Source organism: Cannabis sativa, chromosome 3 (assembly GCF_029168945.1).
Source record: "Cannabis sativa cultivar Pink pepper isolate KNU-18-1 chromosome 3, ASM2916894v1, whole genome shotgun sequence".
Classification (NCBI taxonomy): Eukaryota; Viridiplantae; Streptophyta; class Magnoliopsida; order Rosales; family Cannabaceae; genus Cannabis; species Cannabis sativa.
Window position 1 is genome coordinate 46582450 of NC_083603.1, and position 25696 is coordinate 46608145.

Sequence of the window (25696 nt, forward strand, 5' to 3'; positions counted from 1 at the left end):
ATAAAACCCAACAAATAGACCCTAATGGGTCTATCTCCAATGGTCATGTTCATGGCACTAGGGACGTGATGCATGTGCCATCATGCATGCAATGTGACCGTGGCTGGGAATGCTCACAGAGGAGCTACGGTGGTCAAACCACCTCCTCCTCGTCACATGATGTTGATCTCAGGGAACCCAACCCCTTGATGTGATCATCTCCTTTATGGGGCAGAGGGCACGAAACTTGAGAAGAAGAATGGTTAGGGTTCCTCCATGAATTCGAGCTCACATGCATGGTCGGATTTCAAAATTAGATAACAAGCTCACACGCTATGAAAATTATAATGTATAATTTTTACGTAAAAATTTAATTTTAAAAATAAATAAATTACATAAAAATTCATATGCCCCAAATTAGTTTACATTATTTTCTAAAAAAAATAATAACAAAACCTACATCCAATTATACCATATAATTAACGATTCATCACCTCTCTTAAATTTACAATAAAATTACCATCCATTTACATACATATCACATATATAATAATACATAAAACCCACCCAAGATTTAATGTATACACATTCATAGAACTACTCTTGATACTAATTGTTAGTTTTATGGTACTAAATTAGGTACGTAGCAAAATGATTTCGTTTTATCTTATTATCATTGTACCATATCGCATTAAATCTCAAGATGTGTGTACATTAAATTAAAACAATAAAATACAAGTTTAGATTATATACCTCTTGATGACTATCAGAGTATCTTCGAAACTTCTTATATGTTGTATCCTTAATCTAGATAGTGCAATTTGAATGCACACCAGTGTCTTCTAAATTGTTCTACCACACACAAGGAATAGTGTGGGCTATTAGGATAAAGTGTATAACTTTTGTTCTTACTGAGTTCTCAGCACATGAGCAAGGACAATAGAGAGAAAAATCGATTTCCTTTTCTTTCTATATATTTTGAATTTTGTAGTGTAAAGGAATTTTTTTGATTTCTCAAATTAGGCTCTTATTTATAGTTTAAAATCTCTTTAATTAAATTATTGTTTAATTTTTTAAATAAATAAATATTTATAACCAAATTCGGTTACTAATATTTATGAAGGAATCTCTCAACAACCTTGAAATATGTATAACCACTTTTCAAATTAAATATTTACCTAATTAAATTAATTAACCCAAAAAGACAAATTTCTGAGTGTTGAAACTTGGTCGGAATAAAGAGTTGTATAAAGATGTTCAGAAAAATCTATTTTGAATTAGCAAAATAGTAATTATTTATTTTTGTAATAAATAAATAAGTTTTTCAAATTAATGAAATAGAAAAATATATAAAAATTGTTAAGACAAGATTTGTCAAGACAAAAATTGTTAGGACAAAAGACACTATACTTGCAATTACAAATTGTAATTTGTTGGATCTTTAAGGGTTGAAGGAGTGTTGCAATGTTTAAATGGAGTTCAGACTGATCTGCTAGAAGGAGTTCAACTTGATCGAAGCACAAGTGGATCTTGTCTTCTCAGATCTAAGGAATCTTAGATCTTAGAACTTGATTGTATTCAAGTGTATCGGTAACTTTTGTGTAAAATCATTTTAGGTAACACTTTTTTAATCAGTTTTTTATTTTTGATTTAAAAAAGTGAATATATTTTCTGAAATCATGTTCTATAAAATTATTTTCACTTTTTAATTTTTTAATTGAGGATCAAAATTTTAAAATTTTGAAAACAAAAAAATCACTTTCTGACTCGAACCTAAATCTTGGAACACTGACGGACCCTGGCCCCAACTCCAAACCCGGATTCGGCCCCCGATCCCAGCTTTGTCCTTGAACCCAACATAAATAAAATCAACAAATATAAATGAGAATAAAATTTACAGAACACACTTTTATTTTTGATTTTTAAAATTGAAAAACAAAAGTGGTTATAACATATATTTTTATTTTTCAAAATCAAAATTTTAAAATAAAAATTTTACTTTTTTATTTTTGTGATTAAAAATTTAAAAATAAAAATATTACCAAAGGCAATATCAGTTTGTGTTGTTGATTTGTAAATCAAAATTGGTGAATATATTTTGAATGATTTTACCGTGGATATTACTTTATCTAGTTTTTAGGGACCCAAACATTATTCAGTCGGAATGTATTTCCAATGTAGAGAGAACTTGTAAATTTTTTATGTTGAGATTTATTTTTCTAGCTTTAATGGTCAAGACTAATACATAAATTCAATTACTTAGCTTGAATAATTAAGACTTTCACATTGTTCAAAAAGAAAAATTACAAATGAGAAAACTATGTCGTTTTAAACTTTCGATTGTCGTATCTTCAGCACGTGCGTGGAGGGAGAGAGAGACTAATGTGGAGGTGGAGGCTGGAGCACACCAGCACGTGCTTCGCTTGGCAGAAGAACAAACATTTCTTCAATTCATTTCTTCCCCTAAACCAGAAAAGCTTGAACAAACGAGATCTCATATATAATTACACACCATTCCCGAGTTTCGATTCTTCGTATCTTTAGCTACAAACATATCCGATTTGTTTTGTTTTTTAATTACCAAAAATACTGATCCAGGAGAATCGAAATTCACTAAACTCACCGATCATCGTCACCGTAAGCTCTCGGCCTCATCGGCATGGCTGGCGCCGCCTCGGCGCTCTTCCTGTTAGATATCAAAGGCAGGGTTCTGATCTGGCGTGACTACCGAGGCGATGTTACTTCTGTTCAGGCCGAGCGATTCTTCACCAAGCTCATCGATAAGGAGGTTTTTGCTTATTTCTCTCTTTCTTATACCAATTGGAGTTAATGAATTACGAAATTTTAAGTTAGACCATTGATGGCTTTCGATTTTATGATTTTGGGCATTGTTGGATATGATATGATATGTGGTTACACTTACAGGGAGACCCACAGTCTCAGGATCCGGTAGTATACGATAATGGCGTTACATACATGTTTATTCAACATAACAATATTTACTTAATGGCTGCTTCACGGCAGAACTGCAATGCTGCTAGCATTCTGCTCTTTCTTCACCGCCTCGTTGATGTATGTCATCAATCTTTTTTATTTTTATTTCTATTGGTTTAAGATATGGAATTGCTGATTTGATTGATGAAGTTATTCTATTGAGGTGTTAATTTGCTTTTTTCTTAACGTAGGTGTTTAAGCACTATTTCGAAGAGTTAGAAGAGGAGTCCTTGAGGGACAACTTTGTTGTAGTGGTATGGATATTCTTTGCATCACTCAATTCATATGGATTATTGTTTTTCTGTATAATATAATTTTGTACTTGTGATTTCACAGTATGAGTTGCTTGATGAAATAATGGACTTTGGTTTCCCTCAATTCACGGAAGCTAAAATTCTTAGCGAGTTTATCAAGACTGATGCTTATAGGATGGAAGTTACTCAGCGACCTCCTATGGCTGTCACGAATGCAGTTTCTTGGCGAAGTGAAGGCATTCGATACAAGAAGAATGAAGTAGGTTTATTGTTTTCGGTGATTGCATCTTATTGTTTTTTATGCTGATTGGAGTAGCCGTGATGTGTGACCTTTTTTTTCCTTTTTATTTCAGGTTTTCTTAGATGTGGTCGAAAGTGTAAACATACTTGTGAACAGCAATGGCCAAATAATACGCTCAGATGTAGTTGGGGCATTAAAGATGAGGACATATTTGAGGTACTAGATTTTTTTCTCCCCAGGTATTGATTGTAATTATGCTTTAAAACAAGTAGGCTTCATAGTGTCCAATTGTATGAATTTCTTAGAATGTTTTTTCAACTACTATTTATTTCCAAGTAAAAATATTAAGTAATGTTAACCTTGATATGTTGTTGCCCTACATTTATTCAATTTGATTTACTTCTTCCAACTTCCAAGTTTGTATCTCATTTATGCAATGCAATTTGAGTTGGAGCACGTTGTAGTTGCATTTGTTTGCAGCCATGTTCTTCACCCTTGTGCTTGGTTGCAGACTTGCAGTTACTTACCTCAAACATTTCGGACTTGGCATTCAAAGCATGGGTGTTCATTCTTTTTTTAGTTATCTTTCTAATCATTAGAGCCTTCACTGTGATTGGTATTATAAATAATGTGATTTATTTATTTATTTTTATGAGCAATACCGAGGGAAAACTTCTAATTTATTTTGAAGGACACTTTTTCCCATTAGTCAATCTTTTCTTGTTTTGGGCCTTTTAGTATTGCCCAACTTCTGTGCTGTGTCATGATCTCAAGAAGGTTTATGTGATTTATACACTGAGGGCTCATTTTTTTTTTTCTTCTCTCAACGCTTTTAAAATTCTTCTATACATTCAACCTTTTGTTGATTAATCCAGCTTACTTGGTTGAACTCTTGCAGTGGTATGCCAGAGTGTAAGTTAGGCCTTAATGATAGAGTGTTACTGGAAGCTCAAGGTCGAACAACAAAAGGAAAAGCTATTGATTTGGATGATATTAAGTTTCATCAGTATGTTTCCCCTTACCAACTTTGTTTTTCTCTTGATTTTCGGACTCCCTTCAAGTTCTGTTAAACTATTGCAGACTGTTTATGTGTTTCAAGTCAGACATTCTGTATGATTGCTCCTTTCTTTTCCCATAACATTCCTTTTCGTTCGTTCAACCTGTTAGGTGTGTACGTTTGGCTCGATTTGAAAATGACCGAACCATATCCTTCATACCCCCAGATGGAGCTTTTGATCTCATGACGTATAGACTCAGCACTCAGGTTCATTTCACATGTAGTGAACTTTTAATTGTATAATATTGTTTATTTTTTTGTTATTTATTTATTTAGTTTTAATAAAAATTATTATTATGTTTTGTGTGTGACTCTGTTTTTCCCCTTCAGGTAAAACCTCTAATTTGGGTGGAAGCACAAGTTGAAAGGCATTCTAGAAGTCGTATTGAAATTATGGTAAAAGCAAGGAGCCAATTTAAGGAGCGCAGGTAGCTTTTACTATGTGTTTCTTATAATTTATACATACACACATACATAAGTTGATTCAAAATTTTCTTAATATTGACTGAGTAGCATCAAGTTTTCAGAAGTTTCTCATGTCAATGTTTCCTTTCCAATGGTTAATGGCCATACTTCCTACAAATTGCAAAATGACACTCTTTAGTTGTAGATTTTCTTTTGTTTAGCCTATAATGGATTTCGGATTTAAGGGCTACTTTGATAGCCTTAGAATCCAATTTAATTTATTCTTTTAGTCCTTGTTACATTTGTGAGGGATGTGAGTGAGAAGTTTCTGATTTCAATCACTACGAACTATGTGGTACAGCACTGCAACAAATGTCGAAATTGAATTACCTATCACTTCTGATGCTACAAATCCTAATGTCCGAACATCAATGGGGAGTGCTGCTTACGCTCCCGAGAGTGATGCATTGGTCTGGAAAATAAAATCTTTTCCTGGTAATAAGGTAGGCATGCTCACATCAAGCGTTGACTCACATACCATTTGATATACTGTATATTTGATTATTATAAAATCGTTAAGTTTGTGCATTGATTCTGTAGGAATATATGTTAAGGGCTGAGTTCACTCTTCCTAGTATAACTGCTGAAGATGCAGCTCCTGAAAGAAAAGCTCCCATCCGTGTAAAGTTTGAGATACCTTATTTTACCGTCTCAGGAATTCAGGTATGTTTTCTGAGCATTGTTATATGGCCCAATGGAGCCTTAAAATTTGCTTTATTACAGTCTCAAACTAGAATTGGAATTTGAAATCAGAATCATAAATACTTGCACCAGAAAAGAAATAGGTTGGCTAAGTTCAAGCTGAAGCTAAATTTGCTGAATATATTGATGTAGTAGAATTAGAGTTGAAATATATCTTGAGTTTGCTAGTGAGCAGGGTTTCTATGTTCTTACACATGATATTGTTTTTTTTTTTTATCATATGCAACTCTATGAATGATATGGAATGCATGGTATTATAACAACGCGTGGTGGAAGTATAATGGAGATGCCATGTTTGAGGGATGGTAGATAAAATATATAGAGGCGGCTTGTAATATAAAATGTTGCCATGTTTTCAACTCTGTTTGATAATTATTAGTTGTTTTCTATCTTCTCTCGAGAAATGTCTTATTAGTATTAAGTTATATCGTCAATATGTTTGAGCTTGTGGGTGTAGCGCCACAAATGGTTTTAAACCTTTGTGTATAATGAAAAGAATGTCAGGTATTGAACATGATTAAAGGTTTATTTCATGTACACCAAAATTCAAAATGAGAGAGACTCATGAGGGGTTGCTCAAAAGGTCAGATATGTGGTTTTCTCCCACAAGATTTGAGGCTCAAGTCCTTTGTGGGTAGCTACCTACACAGTAATTGCTATAGTTTTCCTAAAATATCATTGGATTAGGCAGGAGTTTAGTTTAAAAATAAAAACCAAAATGAGTTGGGCTTAACCAGTCAGCAGTCTAATCATGCATGCACAATCCCACCTTCCTTTATTGTTCTTTGGCAAGGAACAAACTATGTTTATATAAAATGAATTATGGTTAATTTGTATTATGATGTTTTGATTAATACGAACATTTAAAATTGGGACTTTGTAGGTTCGCTATCTAAAGATTATTGAAAAAAGTGGATACCAAGCTCTTCCATGGGTGAGATACATAACAATGGCTGGTGAGTATGAATTAAGACTCATTTAAAGGCTACTCGAATGTGTATATTTTGCTGTTACTCTGAGAAGTTTCTTTCCATAATTTTGGTAATAGTGATAATTCTCCTTCCTTGTGATCTTCCAATACTCGAAATTTTTGTTCAAATTGTATGAGCTGTTTGTAATGATGCAAGTGTTATACCAAAGAACTAAATATTTTCTTTTTCAAATTTTGTGAGTATTGATATAATTCAGAAGCAAGAATTCATTCAACACCACTCTTGTTCACTTTTATGTTGAATATTGATAAACCCTCACACTTTTATATGAATTCCTAGTTTCTTTTTAGAGTATAATGAGATATGAATGAGTTAATTACCCGAAAAAGCTTTCTAATTTAAATAATGAATATTTATTCTTATTGTCATTTTAATTTGATTGCATTAGTTACATTACATTTTTGAAATAATTTGATTATAGAAAATATTATGAAGAAGAATATAGTTGTAAGGAAACGTGTATATTGTGTTCGGTTTTATAGAGTACTATGTAATTATATTTTTATTAATTGAATTTTATTGTTTGGTTGAGCACATAAATTTTTCATATTATTTTAAAAAATTAAAATAAAAAATAATTTTTTCTTTTATCTATTTAATAATTACACCAATTAATAATTAGGAACACATTAATTTTTTTTATACAGAATTTTTCTTTTTGGTCTGGCATTATTTTATAACTAATACGTGTTATATCATGCCAAATGTGTGAAATCACATAAAGTGTATATTTTAATTTAGTAATAGTTAATTTGATTACCATTGATGTGAGTAGATTATTACACTTAATTACTTTATTCTTTCCAATGGCACTTTATGAACCTACAATTTTTTTGTTAGATTGTTAATATTTTTAAATTCTTCTATATTCCACAAAAGTTCAAATTTTACTTTTGTACTATTATTTTCGGCTTTAATGAAAGTTCTCATCTTCACTTTCTAGTAGAGATAATTTGAGTCATTGAGTAGTAGAGGATGAGATACCGAACTTCTTTCTACAAAGAAAGATATTTTATATAAGAAACAAATTAAACTGAAATTAAATATAAGATCTCACTAAGAGTTAGTGAATCACTTTAATACCAATTAAAATTTTGTTTTTATGATTACTAAGTGAAATTATTAAACAATTTAAATAATGTAGAATTGTAATAAAAATTGTTCGAACAAAATTTAACTACTCTATCAGACATAGAATTTGATGGAACAAAAATATGCTGCAAAAAGTAAAAATAAAAAAAATAAAATGACAATATTTTATACGTGGTATCAGCAATCCTTTCGAATCGCTCTTAGTTTATGGGGCTATGCCCAGAGAATAAAATTTATTATATGAATCTCAAGTGATTACAAAACCAAATTGACTTATATATATTATATATATTCTCTCTTTGAATTTACCGCAACGGTTGTAATCTATCATTCTAATCAAATTTTTGAAGTGCCTAGACCTTTAACTCCTTTCAAATCGTAACACTTGCACACTTCTTTTCGAAGAGTGACTTACTTGCAATCTTCCTCTTGAAGAGTGTTTAACTTGCACTTTTCCTTCCGAAAAGTGTCTCACGAACAATTCTTCTCCCAAAACTTGATGAACAATATCCAATGTGTTCAACCTGCACAAGTTCAACATTCACAAGAAACAATATAGAATAACACAATAATAAAATTAAGAACTTGTTGAACTCAAGCTCTTCACACAACAAAAAAACTCTCTCTAAATTTGAAAGTAATTTTAGAAATGATACAACAAGAGAGATAGAGAAAACCAACGACAAGGGTGTATTTATACACTTTAGAATCCTTCTAGGTCGTGGTCAAATAATCAAGAAAAAATCAGGTTAATAAATGGAAAATCTTCCCAATCATGTGAGTCAAAATCTGTTTAAACAGATAGTTACTCTTTTCAAACAGGTACATAGAAACTAGATAATTTTTTAACAAAATTTCTATAAACAAATAAGGAAACTTTAACAATCTTTACACACACAACTATATACAATTTTTTGGCTAAGAAATTAGATAAGAATCAAATAAATATAATAAAAAAATTTCTTAAAAATACAAAGATAATATCAAATAACCAATAAGGAAAACTTATTTTTATTCACCAAATAAACAAGGAATTTGATTTGAAAGACTTTTCATACTAAGAAAAGAGTATATATTTTTTAAATTAATAAATATAAATACAAAACCATTTTCAAAATACAAAAAAAATATTATATTTGTCTATTTTATCAATTATGTCAATAAATAATTTTACAACATTAATGATACATATTGTTATTAGAACCAGAATAATTAATTGGAGAAATGAATCAGTTTAAAATAGTAAATAATCGGAAATATTATTTTGATATGCTCTTTACTAAACTGTATGGAAAGAAAACCACAATCATATTATTTTTGTTTACATAACTAAGAAAGGTAATCAAAATGTTTTAATTTGACAAAATTATCATTATTAGAACATGTAATTATTTTTTATTTATAGATTTTTAAAGGACAATTTGTCCTTTTTATTTTTAATTAACAAAATTAAAATTAAAATAAAATAAGTTAGAAAAAGGAAAAGGGAAATTTTATTTACACCCCAAAAATTTCTAAGTATATCCCATTTTAATAATTTTTATTTTATATAAAATTTATATCTTTAATTGTACTAAGTATTTTTAATTTTTTTTCTTTCAATTTAAATTTTTAAAAAATATACCGATCAAACAAAATTAAATTATATTTTAAAAATTATCACAAAAAAATTAAAATGAAAAATTATATGAAATTTTCTTAGAAAAAAATAAAAAAAAATATATACATGAGTTAGAAAAAATTATGAAAATGAAATCAAAATAAGTATTAAAATTAACATAAAATAATGTGAGGAAAAAAATTTAAAAAAATATTAAGAGTAATTTTTAAAAATTATTTAAGTTTATATTTTTTTTAATAATAAGGTGTATTTATAATTTTATGGGGTGCAAATATAACTACTCAAAGGAAAAACATCCCCTATTAAAATAGGTGGAGAACATTTCCTTTATTTTCTCCCTAATTTTTGTAGGCCTCACTACTTTCTCCCTTTTTAAAATTTAGTGAACAATTGTATGGAAACTAATACCATATAAGACAACCACTTTAGAAACCCAAACAGTAAATTTAGAAAAAAAAAAATTAAAAAAACAATATATGAAATAATTTTTCTTAAAATATTTATCTTTTCGTCAGCTTGATTTGGCAGTTACACTAAATTACATGAATCTACTATTTTTCTTTGAGCTATTTCACTTTATAACATATATAACTGTATCATACCATGTACATGAATCACATGAAAGTGTCTATCTAATTTAAATAATAAATATTGGGTCCTGTGTTTTGCAAAAGTTACAGATTAGACCCTGTGTTTTGTTAAATGACAAAATGGACCCTGTATTTTCTAAAATAGTAAAAATAGGACCCTGAGCTTAATTTTTGATAACTTTTTTTTTAATACAACTAACTTGAAGACAATACTTAATACGAACAGACACAAAAAATGTAAACAGTTTTGTCATATAGCACTTTTAGATCGGATTATAATTAAACTTTATTTGGACAAAAAATCAATTCAGGGTCTTATTTGTACTATTTTAGAAAATACAGGGTCCATTTTGTCATTTAACAAAACACAGGGTCCAATTAGTAACTTTTGTAAAATAGAGGGTCCAAAATAGTATTTACCCATAAATATTTAACCTTTTTGTCGGTTTAATTTTACAATAAAATTATATGAATTTACCGTTTTTCTTTTAGCGGTTTTACTTTATAACCGATATGACTATCTTACATGTGTGAATTACATAAAATTTTCCATTCAAAATTATATTTTACCGTCATTTTTATCGATTTTAATTTATCTATAACCACATCATCAATCTCATCATCGGTCTTATCGAATAAACTCTATAAATATAACTTCACTTCTCAAGAAAAATATAGAGTTTAACTTTTTCCTTTCTACCTGTAAGAAATCCAAAACTTCACAAAAATAAAAATGGTAGAAAAAAGTATTCTTGATTTTAGAATTTTTTCCATCTCCAAAAAAAGACTAATTTTGGAGCTTTAGAAATGAGTGGCATGGGAAAATAAAACAGAGCTTCTAAAATTTTCTTCAACTATCAGTCAGGTACTGTTATATAAATTTTTGAGTAATTCATCATTGAATTTAATTTGTTAGTTATATATCTGGTCTAGTTTCTATTATATAACACTAAATCTCGTTAATAATTTTATGATTTGAAGAAGTTGCAGCTAAATCAAAGTTTTCACCAAATAATAATCGGATGTTTGTCATGTATTTATTGATATTCTTAATGTCCTATACAAACTTTATTACACACATAATTCCTCTTCTTTAAAATAATATGCTTTTATGATACTAGAATTTTTTTTTTCTTTGGATAATGATTCACAATTTTTTTTAACTTTCCTTGGAGCTCTACTACTAAATTTTGGTAGATTTTTTTCTGTTTCTTTGTTATTCTTAAGCGTTTTCATCTACAATAACTCGCAATCCATGCATAGCTTACAACTTCCAGAAAAACATAATAATAATAATAATAATAATAATAATAATAATAATAATAATAATAATAATAGTGGTGGTGGTAAATGTTTTTATTAGAGTAAATATTATTTTGAACCCTCTATTTCGTAAAAGTTATAAATTGAACTTTCTCTTTTGTTAAATGACAAACTAGACTCTATATTTTTTAAAATTGTACAAATAGAACCCTGAACTGATTTTTTGTCAAAATAAAACTTAATAATAATTTGATTTAGAAATGTTATGACAAAATTAGTTACATTTTCCGTATCTATTTGTTATAAAAATTGTCTTAAAGTTTGTTATATTAAAAAATTAAATTATTGAAAATTGAGCTTAGGGTCCTATTTTTACCATTTTGAAAAATATAGGTTCCATTTTATCATTCAACAAAACAGATGGTCTAATCGATAACTTTTACAAAATACAGGATCCAAAATGGTATTTACCCTCATTATATTCGTTTTGCAATTTTTTCCTTCACTTGAATTTTTTATGGTATCTTATTTGATTAGATAGAATTAGTGTGTAATATTTGTTATACTTTTTATTTGGGCTCACATTAATTTTTATTGATTTTATTAAAATGGGGTAATTCCATAAATATAGGAAAAATAAAGATAGTTTAGATAAATATGGTAAAGAAATTTAATAAGAAAAAATATAGTAATTAAAATAAAAACTTGACATATATGGAATTGAACTACCATAAAATATATTAAAATTCTCTTCATATTTTTTTTTAAAAGAATAAAACAAATGAAATTACAATGATCGCTGGAGTTGTAATCGGTGCCGGAAAAAGCACCGGAGTTTGCTGTCGGTGCCAAAAAAATTATCGAAGTTGCTGCTGGCGCCGAAAAAGTCATCGAAATTGGCATTATCGCCAGAAAAAATCACCGAAAAATATCTTGGTGATTTTTCCGGTGACAATGCCAATTCCGACGAATTTTCCAGAGTTTGCTGTTGGTACCGAAAAAGTCGTCGGAGTAGCTGTCAGTGTCGAAAAAGTCGTCGGAGTTGCTGTCGATGCCTTAAAAGTCGTCACAATTGACATTATCGTCAGAAAAATTATCGGAAAAATTACCAAAAAATCACCAGAAAAATTACTAAGAAACTGGTTTCTTGGTAATTTTTTCGGTGACTATGCTAATTTCGATGAATTTTTGCTGTCGGTACCGGAAAAGTCGCCAGAGTAGCTGCCAGTGTCAGAAAAGTCGTCAGAATTGGTAATGTCACCAAAAAACTCACCAATAAAAGTGGTTTCTTCATTTCTTCATCAAGAAATTAGTTTCTTGGTATTTTTTAGCGACAATGCCAATTCTGACAAATTTTTCAGCGTCGGCAACAACTCCAACAACTTTTCCGGCACCGACAGCTACTTCAATGATTTTTTCGGTACCAATAGCAAACTCTGGCAACTTTTTGGGCACCAGTAACAAATAAAACTACCTAAACAAATAAAAATATTAAATATGAGATTTGAAAACCTAATTTACATATATATGACAAATCAAATACTATAAAAAGACCTAAAAAATATTATATAAATTGGTCAAATTTAAAAGTGTCATATTTAACATAAAAACTTTAAAAATCTCATAGTAAGTGTAATTTTCTCTATTTAAATTTGGGTTGATTGGATAGTATTTTGTTGTGTTAATCCATATTATTAGTGATTAATAAATAGTTAATGGGTTTAACATCATCTATGTGTATAAAGTTGAAACAGAAGTCTTTAATGAGTAGACTCAATCTAACTAAAATTATGTAGCTAACTCTCATTAGTAACTCTATAAATGCATATTTTCTCATTACAATTGTATACTTTTGATAATTAGATGTATAAAATTACTTTTAATTTAGGAAGGAAAACTTAATTGATAGTATTGTACTATCAAATTACGATAATTGTTATAAATCATTCCTATACATAATTATTATATATTACTATTGTATTTTAAATTATATACAACCTAGTATCTTGTCATTATTAGTTTTTCTAACAATTTTTTCTTTTAATAATTTAAGAATGAATTTATGCATTTGAGTTAAATATGTTTAGCCTTTTCTTTTAAAACATATATTAGATTAATAAATGAATTCATTGAATAACAACATAAATATTGGCCTTATTGAATTTTTCATTGTTCTGTTTCTGTTCTTTGTACTTTTTATTATGATCCTCTCCCTAGTATTCTTTTTAAAAAATGATTCAAAATGAAAATACAGTAATAAGAACATACATCGAAAACTGATAATATTTAATTTGAACTACAAAATTTCATTAAGAAATATCAACTATTACAAACTCTAATACACATAACACAAACACTAAAAACTATATTTAATTTCTTTTACTCTACAAATAAATAATTTTTTTTTTCTTTTACATTTTCCTCATATTTTATTTTCTTGACACCTTATTTCTTCCCCCATTGCATTGCAGTTGCAGCTCAGACACTTCTCTTGCTCCACATGAGGAGGAAAACACGGCATCCGGCGCCATGATCAGCGGATAGAGGACAGTCTTTTAAGAAACATTTTGTAGGTATCATCCCTATCCAACATGCTAACCCGAACATAACTCGAGCTCGCGCCAAAATGCCGCCCTCCTCGTGTCAATATTTTGTGGCCTTTAAGGAAGCTTTCGCAGTCCTCAATGCCATCTTTACATCTTAGCCACGCAAAAGCTGCATATGTTAAGTATGCATTATCATTAAATAAATGTTAATTCATGCAAAATTAGTATTGGATCATTATAACACTTTTTGATTGTTTCATTACCAGGATGAGGCTGCAGGACTTTACTGTGGAAATGGCAGAAGGCAGGAGAAAACTGAGGCAAGCTAAAGATGCCTCCGCTCTTACTCACAGTCTCTCTGAGTTGTTGCCATCTCTTTTCCATGAGATGGTAACTGAACTCAAAGAAGGACTCTTCAAAATCCGAGCTGCCTGATTGCTCGCAGCTGTCTGCTACAACTTCGAGTATCTTGGCAGCTCGAATCTGGGAGTCCTTAGACACACCAATCGTGTTGAGCTCCACGAATTTGGTCATTCGTCTGGCTACCTCAGGGTCTTTCACCAGAGCCCAACTGCAAAAAACATGAGGGTAGAAAAATGAGTACCAACATGAGCATAAGAGCATATTTGGATTAATGTTGTTGTTGTTCTCACCCAATTCGAATGCCAGCGTGTCCGGTGCTCTTGGAGACTGTGAACAACGATAAGTCGTTGTCAGCAGGGGAAGATATGGGGGTGTACTGGGGCCAGTAATAAGCAAGATCGTATATCATTGCTCCACCAGTCTTGTTCACGCAAGAGTGTCTCACAAACCCATCTGGGTTGTTTGGTGAAGTGATCAACTCTATGTATGGCCCCATTTCGGTGAAGTTGTTAGCATCACCTGCCCATTTATGAAGCCCTGACTTTTGGTAGTCAGTCATAGATGGGTATGACTGCAAAAACATACCATATTAAAAAGATATGTAATGGTCACTGTGGACACATATTAAAATGGTATGTGTATGTTATTGTTGCGTATGTAAGATACTACGATTCAAAGTCAATTAGAGTACATGTAATGTAAATGTAATATATTTTACAAAATATTGGAATGAAAAAGGAAGAAAAGAAATCATATTCTTATGTTGACTTCCTACTCTTTTAAGTGCATATTTTATGGATTGAAAAAAGTAAAAGAGAATTCAAATGAAATATAATATGGTTTGAGTGGACATGAATGAATGACGGTGATATTAAAAGACAAAGGAGTCAAACGATTTTAGTGAAAATTTAAAGTTGGAATTAATACATAAACAAACAAGCATAGTAGTAAGATGCCAAAGTCAAGTTTTTGGAAGTTATTAGAATAAGTTTACAATAAAGAACATAAACTAATAATACGGTCTAAAAAAATCAAGTGATAAGCCTATAATAGAGTTTATGCTAGTTAACATCATCTTTAAAGCACTAATTATATACTTAGTAAAAGTTGTTCCAAATATTAAAATCCAAACCACAAAACCGCCACTAAAAGAAAAAAAACTGTATGTATACATGAGAAGTCAATTAGTGAAAAGAATGACGCCACATAATATCACATTAATTAATATTATTATATAACAAAGACAAAACGAAAGAAAAAAAAAGTAGACAACTTTGTTAAAGCCAAAGGCATAGCATGTTCATTATTAATTTAAACAAACCATATGGTTAGTTAATTAGTACTAATTAATAATGGGATTTGACTTAGCTTGGATTTGGTAGCAAGTATTATGCAAAGTTTTTTAATCTCATTCAAAGCACTACATAATATTTTATATGTATAATATATTAAAAAAAAAACACTTACAGAATAGTACGGAGCAGCAGAAACGACATGGATGGGTTGAGTTGATTCTTTAGGAGAAAGAGCAAACAAAGCTGCTAAGTATAGCTGAGAAGAGCCTGTACCAACCACAACATGGCGACCTTCAGTCTCAGCATTTCCCACAATTTTGTGAAGCCGTACAACTTGTTTGGCAAACTCAGGCTCTAAAAACCAACAAATGCTCTTCAAATCTGAGAAATAGCTCATGGAATCCCATCCCCTGATCACAATTGTGGTCTTCTCACCAATTTTCTCCCAATAGTTTTCATACATTGTGGGGTCACCACTGTAACAAAGGAAAAACAAAAACGACATTGAAAAGTTTCCAAACGACTCGCTCGCTCACATATATGATATATTATATAGTATATACAATGCAAACAAATGTCCCACCCTATAACACATATAGCAATTAAAGAGAAAAACCAAAAGAAAGAAACGAAAGGAATATATAAAAGAAAATCTGACACAAGGCATATGGGGTTATTTATCTTTGATTAAATTGCATGGAGATGGAAGTAGGTATGGGATGGGAAAGGAGGATGGGTCCAAATCATATACTCTTTTTCCCCTATAAGGGATCAATCATCAATGATTAGATTGAAATGAAAAAATCTTACACAAGAGGAAAGGAAAGGTTCTCAACATGTGTTATTAGTAAGTGGTAAAGAGACCTAAAGACCTTTTGTTCATTCATATCTTTTTAGGACCCACTCAAGTGGTAGATCCAGACCACCCCAACTTACTTTTCTTTTTTATTTAATACACAACCATAAATTAGAGATTAAAAAAGAATGAAAAGATTCTAGTATTTTAGTTTTTACAACTTATTGTGGAGGGGCGGCCAAAAGTTTTTATTTTTTTTTGTTGGACAACCCATAAGAGCACTTCATTAGTCTCTTACATCTTTCTAAAAAGCTTCTTCTTTTTTGTTAAAAGAACCAAAAAAAAAAAAAACAATGGGTTTCTATTCTCTTGACAAAAGCAGCAGAATTTTTTTAAAAAATTTTTTTCCTAAGGTTTCTTTACTATAGTGCCTTGTGCTAACATGCACCATAGCCACTTAGAGGGATCTCCAACTATTGGGCTTGAAACTGTCTTCTCCACCATTGTCTTTGAAGCTGAGTTTTGACTCAACAACACAATGATTCTTGTGTTGGTCCAATAATACGTCAATGAGCACTTTCCATAGTGGCAAAGTTTGGAGATTTTTTAAAATTAAAAAAAAAAAAAAAAATCACCATTGTAACACACTCTGAACTTGGAAACAGAGAAATGACAAAAGAAAAAAACAATAAAACATAGAATTGGGCTTTTCCGAATTTCGAGTTTTAAGCCATTATACAACCCCAAGGACCAAGGACCTGTCCTCTCTCTATCTAATCTATACCCTTATAATTATTAACATTTAATAATACAATTATTATCATGAAAAATTTATAGTACACACTCTGCAAAATATTGTTTCAATATAGATTTTTAGTCAAATATTTTAACACCACATGGAAGTTTTCAAAAATTTACTTTGTCAAAAATAAATTTAAATAATTATTTACTTCTTATATAATAAAAATAATTGTGCGTGCAACTAATATATTACTTGAAATTGTTGTCAATTTTTTAAAAAATTAACATATTATTGTAAAACTGTTTAGGGAAAGTGTATTGTAGAATTAGAGAAATTACCATAACTGTAGTGAAATGACATTTTAAGAAGTGTATAGTGGAATTACCCTATCATTATTACTACTATAAATGCAACAGAGCCTAGAACTGAGTGAACGTAACCCCATTGCGCACGTTAGGAGATTCAGTAAATACCAGACCAAATAGAGTCGGCAAAGCGAACACTTTAATAACAACAATAAATAAATGGTGACTTTACATACACATTTTCAACTAAAATTTCATATTGACACCAAGATGGAGATTGCTCTATAACTTTTTAGGACACTCCCTTATCAATTTTTTTTATTTCTTTTATTTTTTTTTTACTTCAACTCAAGAGAGAGCATGCTTGAGTTTTCATTTTCAAAAGCCAGTTTGAAAATACCAAAATACCCCTGGTTTTAGAGTAAACTGTAACCCAAAAAAAAAAAAGGAAAAACCTGTGCTCTGTTCTGACGATGATAACACCGAACGAGCTCATGTGAGGTCATTTGATACTTCCAGAGCAACTTCAACGAAGTATATATTTATTTATTCAAATTAAAAATAATAAAACGACAAAAAATATATATTTAAGAGTGAGTAAGTCAAACTTACTGATCAAGGTTGACTAGTTTTTCCCCGCTATCTTCAACTTCTGCAATACTAGTTTTGGCCGAAGAAGAAATTGATGATGATGATGATGTAGCCAATAGTGTCCTCTGGCTAGCTTCAGTGTCCGCCATTGAAGACCCTCTTGGCTTTATCAGAGAAAAGCCAAAAAGAGGGCCTTGTCTTTCATCTTCAAACACGACCCTCATGATCAAACTCACATTCAAAGCAAGTGACAGCACAAGCAAGTGCTTCAGTGAGAAAAAGCTTGGAATTTTAGCCATTTCTCTCGAGAAAAAATAAAAATAAAAAAACAGAGAGGGAGAGAGAAAGTAAACAGTTTGTTTTAGATGAGAAAACAGTGTTGAGAGGTGAAGAAATGAAGCAGAGAAGGTCAGATTTTATAACGAAAATTACATAGATGAGAACAAAAAAGATAAACTATGGAATGACAGATGAACGGCTCAAATCAATGACATGCAAAAATGTTTAAAGGAAGCGTTACGAGTCTTAAACCTTTTTTGAATATTCAGTCAAACCAGAAAAAGAAAACTTTAAATGGAACAACATGACACGAACAACAAACGTTACTTACCTCTTCACTTCACCTCCATACACATAAATTTTATTTTATTTTTCTTCTTTTATTTAGGTTCAATCTTCAGCTAATTGTTTTGTGTTATTGAATTTGAGCTCTAAGACTCTTCTTCTATTTTGAAATTCAGCACAAAACTTATTTGGGAAAATCTAGCTACAAAAAAAAAACTATGACATTAATTAGGATGAAAGCTCTGATTTGAGGTTTTGAAGCAAAAACAATAATAGTAACACAAACTTTGATTGACTCTAATCCTAATGTAACAATACATTTTGTACTATTTTATAATCAAAAACAAGAAGAAAAAAAAAACATGCACAGAAAGAATGAGAGAGAGTGGTTGGAGTAGAAACAGAGCACACTCTCAGAGCGAGAGAGATACACCTCCTACATGGGATTTTCTCGGGAAAAAGATAAATCCCAGTGAGATTATCCCGGAAAAACGCTGTTTTCCGATGCTGTATCTCGAAAACAGAATAGACCCACTTCTTCTATTTAGCCGTAAATTTAAAGTTCCATGTTATGTTTTATAATATAATATAACACAATGATACAAGAAAAATCGTGTAAATACAACACTCCATTCTATATCTATATATCTATATCAATATAATAAATAAAAGAAAGCTGCTCAAGCTACATGGTCTGTCTCCTTTATTATTTTATTTTTTGTGTTTGTTTGGGTTTATTTTTTTTAAAAAAAATTATATGATACTTCTACTTTTTAAATATTATTTATTTATTTATTTATTTTGAATGATTAAATAGTATTTGATGATTTAATATTTTTAGAACTTTAAACATACTTGGTTGGTAACTTGGTATACCCTGTTATCTGAGAGAGACATTGTTCTTTGAGTAACTCTCCATTGGCTGATAGGGACATATTTGTAATTTCCTCTTCGATAAGTGGAAAAACAACAAAATTTCGATCAAGCTAATAAGTGAAAATTTTGAATCAAGATGTTTGCAGTTTGCACGGAGGTAATCTATTTATAAAAGCAAACATTTAACTAAATAATTTTACAGATTTCATTTTTTTTTTTTTAAGTATTTAGGTGGCGTTTGGTTGGAGGTAATGAAATGGAATAAAAAAGAAACGAAACAATTTTTCATTTCATTCATTTGTTTGATTGGATTGCATATTAAAATGTTAGAATAACCTTTTCACTATTTTAGTAGAATGGCAATTCCATTTTGAAATGGAAGAAAAAATTATTCCAATACATGATGAGAAAAAATTTAATAATTTTTTATACATTTTAAATTTTATTCTCATTCTCATTTCCATTCTTATTCTTATATTTTCATTCCTCCCAATTGTTAGAATTTGGGATAAGGTGAATGGGGTTCCATCTCAAAACCAATTAACAATGGGAAGAGTAGCTCATTCCTCTTATATATTCTATTATCTTTCCACACATTGGCAATGTGCGATTCTCTAACACCCCCCTCAAGATGGTAGCTATTTTACTTGCTCACCATCTTGAACAACTCGATCATAATCGGCTCTTTCCTAGCTCATTATCCCTGATCACAAGTGGCTCTTTTTGCTCTACTTTTCAGATTGGTATTTTTGGATTTTTGGTGGCTCTTTTTTATTTTTGGCTCACTATATCCCCGAATCACAAGTGGCTTTTTTTGACTTTGGCTCTTGGATCAATTTTTTTTGGATTTTTGGTGGCTCTTTTTTTTCCGGCTCTACTTCGATCGGTTTATTTTTTGGGCTTGGATAGTCGCTAGAGATTTTTTTTTTTGTTTTGCTCTGATACCATGTTAGAATTTGGGATAAAGTGAATGGGGTTCCATCTCAAGACCAATTGGCCATGGGAGGAGTAGCACATTCCTCTTATATATTCTATTATCTTTCCACACATTGGCAATGTGGGATTCTCTAACACCAATCAAACGTCATCTTAGTAATTTGTTCTTGATGAAGAATGAATACTTTTTTAATTTTATTAAAGAATGAGAATTTTAAATTAATTTATGATTTAGGAATGGGATTGACAATCTCACGAGGTTGGTGAAATTTTTAGTCCAATTTCTTTTAAAATTATAAATTATCATTTTTATTCTGTTTCAATTGAAGAAAATTAAAAAAAAAAAAATCCAAATAATTTTTTTATAAAGGGTATTTTTGTAACTTAAAATAATTTACTCCGATTACAAAGTAATTATGTAAACACATACTGATTTGGATTCCTACAAACTAAGTAAACAACTTATTCTAATCCGATTGAGCATAAATTTGATTCATAATCAGTTTGATGATTCTTAACTATTCCAGTTAAGGGTAACTAAACGCACCATTAATTTAACTATTATTTTTTTTTTCATTCTATTTCATTTCTTTTCCTCCACGTTTTTAAAGAATTTATTTATTATTATTAATATGATTATTTATATTTATAGGATTAATGATAATATTATTTTTACTTGTAGGAAAAAAGAATATGAAGCAAATCTATATATATATATAAAGCTAAGATGTAAGGCGGTGACATAACAATTTAAATTAATTTCATTCTACTTTAATTTTTTTTCTCCATTTTCTATATTTATTTAAATAAAAATATTTAAAAAACTCAAATACAATTTACTTTAAACTCAAAGTCAAATATTTGCTATATCACTATGTAGAAGCTTAGTTATGGCAAAACAAAGCAAGGTACTAAGCCAGAGGTAGAAACCAGGGAGAAAAAAAGAAAGAGAAACAGAGAACGCCAAGAAAGCTTAACCAGAAATGGTTAGCTTGATCTGTTATTTATATTCACTAAAGAAGCTAAATACAAGTTGTAAAAAATAATTGAACACTAGAGCTAAAACCGATATAACTAACTAACTGATTTAGTATTGTATTTTACATCCTCCCTCAAACGAAATGGTGAAGAAGCCATTTGAAGTTTGCTCTTGAGATAGTTAAATCTGTCAGTAGTTAATGACTTAGTTAAAGCATCTGCAACTTGATTTAAAAAGGGAACATATCAACCTGCAAGTTGGTGAGCTAATATTTGATCTCGAATAAAATGAAGATCAAAATCTATGTGTTTGCAACGAGCATGAAACGCTGGATTAGTTGCTAGAGATGTTGCAGATTGGTTGTCAACCTAAAGCATAGGAGTTTGAACAACAAGGACTTGTAGTTCTCCTAGCATAGATGTAAGCCATCGAATTTCAGCAGTAGCATTTGTTAGTGCTTGAAATTCACTTTTAGTGTTTGATCTTACAACACCCTGTTACTTTTTTTATAGACTAGGAGATGAGATTACAGCCTAAGAACATGACATAACCACATGTTGATCTCCTATTAACAACATAATTGGCCCAATCAGCATCACTATATCCATGTAAACATAGAGAATCTATTGGACATAGCCACAAGCCATCATGGATAGTTCCCTTTGGATACCTTAGTAACCTCTTACAAGCCTCCTAGCGTGTATTAGTAGGTGCATGAATGAACTAACTGAAATTATTTATGATGAAAGCCACATCAGGTCTTGTCCAACTCAGAATTTAAAGTGCACCTAAAGTGCTTCTATACAGTGTTATATCTGGAAATGGCTCACCATTGGTAAGACTTAGTTTAGTTGTTGAGCTTGTAGGATTAGGACAACTCTTTGCCCCCTCCATATGTAACCTTGGTAGGAGGTCAGTGATGTTCTTTGTTTGAGTTAAGTACATTCCTGTTGTATCACAATAGATTTCCACACCAAGAAAATAATGAATTGGCCCCAAGTCTTTAAGAGAAAAAACTTTGTTCAAATTAGAGATGAGTCTTGTATTTGATACATTGATAAGTATATCATCAACATATACTAACAAGTAAACTAGGGATGCACCTGTTCCATGAACAAACAGAGAATTATCTGACTTAGACAGTTGAAATCTCCACTAAAACAGTGTGTGTTTAAACTTCTCATTCCAGGCCCTTGGAGCTTGTTTTAATCCATACATTGCTTTGTGCAATAGACACACATGAGTAGGCTTTGTTGGATCAATGAAGCCTTTAGGTTATTTCATATAGACAATCTCTTGTAGAGTGCCATGGAGAAAGGCATTGCTAACATCGAGTTTCTTCACAGGCCAATGAGCACTAACGACAAAACTTAAGACAATTCTCACTATGGTTGGTTTAACAAGATGACTGAATGTATCTTCATAATCTATTCCTGGTGTTTAGAGATAGCCTTTTGCAACTAATCTTGATTTGAATTCGCCTAATGAACCGTCAACATTTAGCTTCACTTTATGTACCCACTTATTGTCAATCACATTCATGTGTGGAGCATATGGAACAAGAGTCCAAGTACCTTGTTTAGTAAGAGCATGAAACTCTACTGACATTGTTGTAAACTAGTGAGGATTGTTGAGAGCTTCCTTTAAATTTCTAGGTTTATTGGGCAGAAGAGATTCTTGTAGAGGATGTTTTGTTGCCAAGTAAGCCTTTGGTTTACTAATACCACTTTGAGACCTTGTTCTCATAGAATGAACTCTTGGGGCTATTGTGTTCCAAATGCAGGTTATAGTGAGGGATCATTAAAAACAGGTAGGGATGGTTCAAATACAGATGGTGATGTTTGTTTTGTTAGGACATGTGGATTTGGTTGAGATGGTAATTGTTGTTGTAAAAATAGGGCTGGGGCAGCAGGAGAGTTTTTTGTAGGTATATGTTGTGGTTTAATTGAGGCTGGATTGGTGGCTGGTGGCATGGTGTAAGGTGATGGTGCAGATGGAAGTGGAGGTTTAGTGTGTTACTGTATGGAGATGGGAGTAAGGTTAGGTTGTGGTTCATTGGCCTGTTGTGGTGGTTCAATTATTTCTTATGTAGGAGCAGTTGGGATGGGAGAAGTGTGTAGTTGTGGGGTAGTATTGGCAACCTGAGTTGTTGGTACTGAGATGTGAAGCTCAGTATTATCAGCAAAGAAAAAATCATTAGCATGTGTTGTAACAGGTTTAGTGCCAAAAGTTGCATTTGGAACAGGTGAGGAAGAATGTACCTATGTTAGTGTTGAGGTTACCGTGTGACCAGTAGCTTTCGCTGGGAATAGCTTCTCATTGAACACCACATTCCTAGCCATATAGATTCTTCCTTCTGAGTTCTCACAAATGTAGCCTTTGTGATGAGATGAATACCCCAAAATAGGCATTTCTTGGATCTGTAATCAAGCTTATGCTTGTTGTATGGCCTTAAATGTGGATAGGATGCACATCCAAAAAGTTTAAAGATGGCATATTTTGGTTTGCTATCAAACAACACTGCATATGGAGACAGAAACTTTAACACTTTAGTAGGTAACCTGTTAATTGAACACAACAAAACTGAATGCATACCACCAGTAAGTAAGGTCCAGACCAGATTGAGCTAAAATGGTGAGACCAGTCTCATTAATATGCATGTGTTTTCTCTCTGCCCTCCTATTTTGTTCATGAGTATAAGGACAAGGGTGTTGTAAATAGATACCTTGATCTTCTAAGAATCTTTTAAATGGCATATACTCCCCCCAATCATCTTGAACATATATAATTGGCAAGTTAAATTGTTTTTCCACTTGACTTTTCCATCTCGAGGGCTTAATGATGAATTGTACATGTTTCAGCCAAGATAGACCGCAAGGGTTAGGCCCTACAAGAAGATTGTATAGAAATCTCATTTTACTGCTTAGGTCGACTTACATGTAACAACTTGTAATATTTTGAAAAGAATTTTACAAGATCCTAGATTTGTAATAATATTATTTTATTTTGAATTAAGATTATTACAAGCTATTTTGATATATAAGTTATTTCATTATTAATTTACTTGGTTAATAGATCCCGATTAAAAGAATTAGCATAATGTAATCACGACATGTGGCATTCCTTGAAATAGGGCGTTACATTAACTTTTGACAGATCTGATGTCATTCTATCCTCCAATAATATATAACCTAGAAATACCACCTCTCTTGACCAAAATTAACACTTGTAAGTTTTTTCCCTGTTAATTGATCACTTGAACATACTTATACTATTATCCATAAAGCAAATTAGGAGTGGATTGTAGTATCATTTACGTACTTTATGCCTTTTATGTTGCTTGAATATTTCATAATCCCAACACTTCTCAAAAACTCGTATGGTTCTTGTCGTGCCATGAAATTATTCTAGATATGCCACTTTGGTCCTAGTTGTGCCTTACTTGTCTCTTTTCTCTATTTGAGGCTATCCTAACCTCTTCTCCTTGAGCTATGCTTTACACCATTATTGTTGTACGATATCATTTCGGCTAATATCATACAACATGTGGATGACATAGTTAGGTCCACAATGTTAATATGGAAGTTAGCAATTGAATTCTACATTTTCTCTTTTGATAAGACTTATATTACATAAGTTAATGGTGTGGAGGAAAAGTGCATCAAGACCGTATGATATTCTCTTAAAGTAGTTAAGAGATTCTCTCCAAGTGGTTGAGAGATTCCCTCAATTGGTCATTGAATATTTAATTCGATCTTAAATATCTATAACAGATTCGGTTATAAATATTTATTCAAATAATTAAATGTGATTCAATTTATTATTTTAAATTAAAAAATATATATATATTTAAATAAATTTTTTATTGGTTTTAATATATATATATACCGTATAGACTTAAAAACATATACGCATTATTTTTAGGAAGCCTAAAAGTAATTAATCTAATTACACTTTTTTCCATCATCACTTCTAAGAGTTCTTATTCATGTGTTGAGAACAAACAAGAACACAATATACAATACATATCCTGATAGCCCACATTATTCCTTGTGTGTGATGGAAGATTCGAAAGACTACTGTGTGAGTTCTTCATCATCATCTAAGGATACAACTTACGAAAAGAAATAAAGATGCCCTGATAAGCTTCAAGAGATAAATTTTCTTTCATCTATTTATTTTAGATTTAATATATATACACATATGGTAATCTTGAAGATGTGGTACGAAGATAATTAGAAACTATTATTCTGCTACAAACTTGATTTAATACTACAAAACCAATAGCAAATATATTTAATATTGACTTTGGGCCAATTAGGAAAGACCTGATTTAAAAGATAACTATCATCCACATTTACGGGGTCCATTTAATGATGACAATTATTATACATTGCTAAATCTATACAATAAATGCTAGAGGATAGGTGAATCAATCCCTAATTTAGTGGGA

The 25696-nt window shown here is 30.8% G+C and overlaps 3 protein-coding genes and 1 long non-coding RNA gene across 4 annotated transcripts; 2 read left to right on the plus strand and 2 right to left on the minus strand.

Annotated features, from left to right (window-relative positions):
• Nucleotides 1-2383: 2383 nt before the first annotated feature.
• Nucleotides 2384-6898, plus strand: LOC115710006 (AP-1 complex subunit mu-2). The gene is made up of 11 exons (XM_030638296.2): nt 2384-2767; nt 2905-3051; nt 3165-3227; nt 3310-3486; nt 3581-3684; nt 4367-4474; nt 4636-4732; nt 4856-4953; nt 5292-5433; nt 5531-5653; nt 6576-6898. Exons 1-11 carry the CDS (start codon nt 2639-2641, stop codon nt 6672-6674), a joined length of 1287 nt encoding a protein of 428 aa, XP_030494156.1. The 5' UTR covers nt 2384-2638; the 3' UTR covers nt 6675-6898.
• Nucleotides 6899-9478: 2580 nt separating this feature from the next.
• On the plus strand, nt 9479-14198 carry LOC133035770 (uncharacterized). Its single transcript, XR_009686864.1, has 3 exons — nt 9479-10852; nt 13722-13978; nt 14063-14198. It is a non-coding gene; the product is annotated as an uncharacterized LOC133035770 (long non-coding RNA).
• Nucleotides 13531-19215, minus strand: LOC115711631 (tryptophan aminotransferase-related protein 2). Its single transcript, XM_030640008.2, has 5 exons — nt 17910-19215; nt 15627-15930; nt 14450-14730; nt 14060-14367; nt 13531-13965 (listed from the first exon to the last, which is right to left on the minus strand). The coding sequence occupies exons 1-5, from the start codon at nt 18185-18187 to the stop codon at nt 13784-13786; spliced, it is 1353 nt and encodes a 450-aa protein (XP_030495868.2). The 5' UTR covers nt 18188-19215; the 3' UTR covers nt 13531-13783.
• A 2805-nt stretch (nt 19216-22020) lies between these two features.
• Nucleotides 22021-22851, minus strand: LOC115710462 (uncharacterized mitochondrial protein AtMg00810-like). The gene is made up of 2 exons (XM_030638823.2): nt 22734-22851; nt 22021-22346 (listed from the first exon to the last, which is right to left on the minus strand). Exons 1-2 carry the CDS (start codon nt 22849-22851, stop codon nt 22021-22023), a joined length of 444 nt encoding a protein of 147 aa, XP_030494683.2.
• Between the last annotated feature and the right edge of the window lie 2845 nt (nt 22852-25696).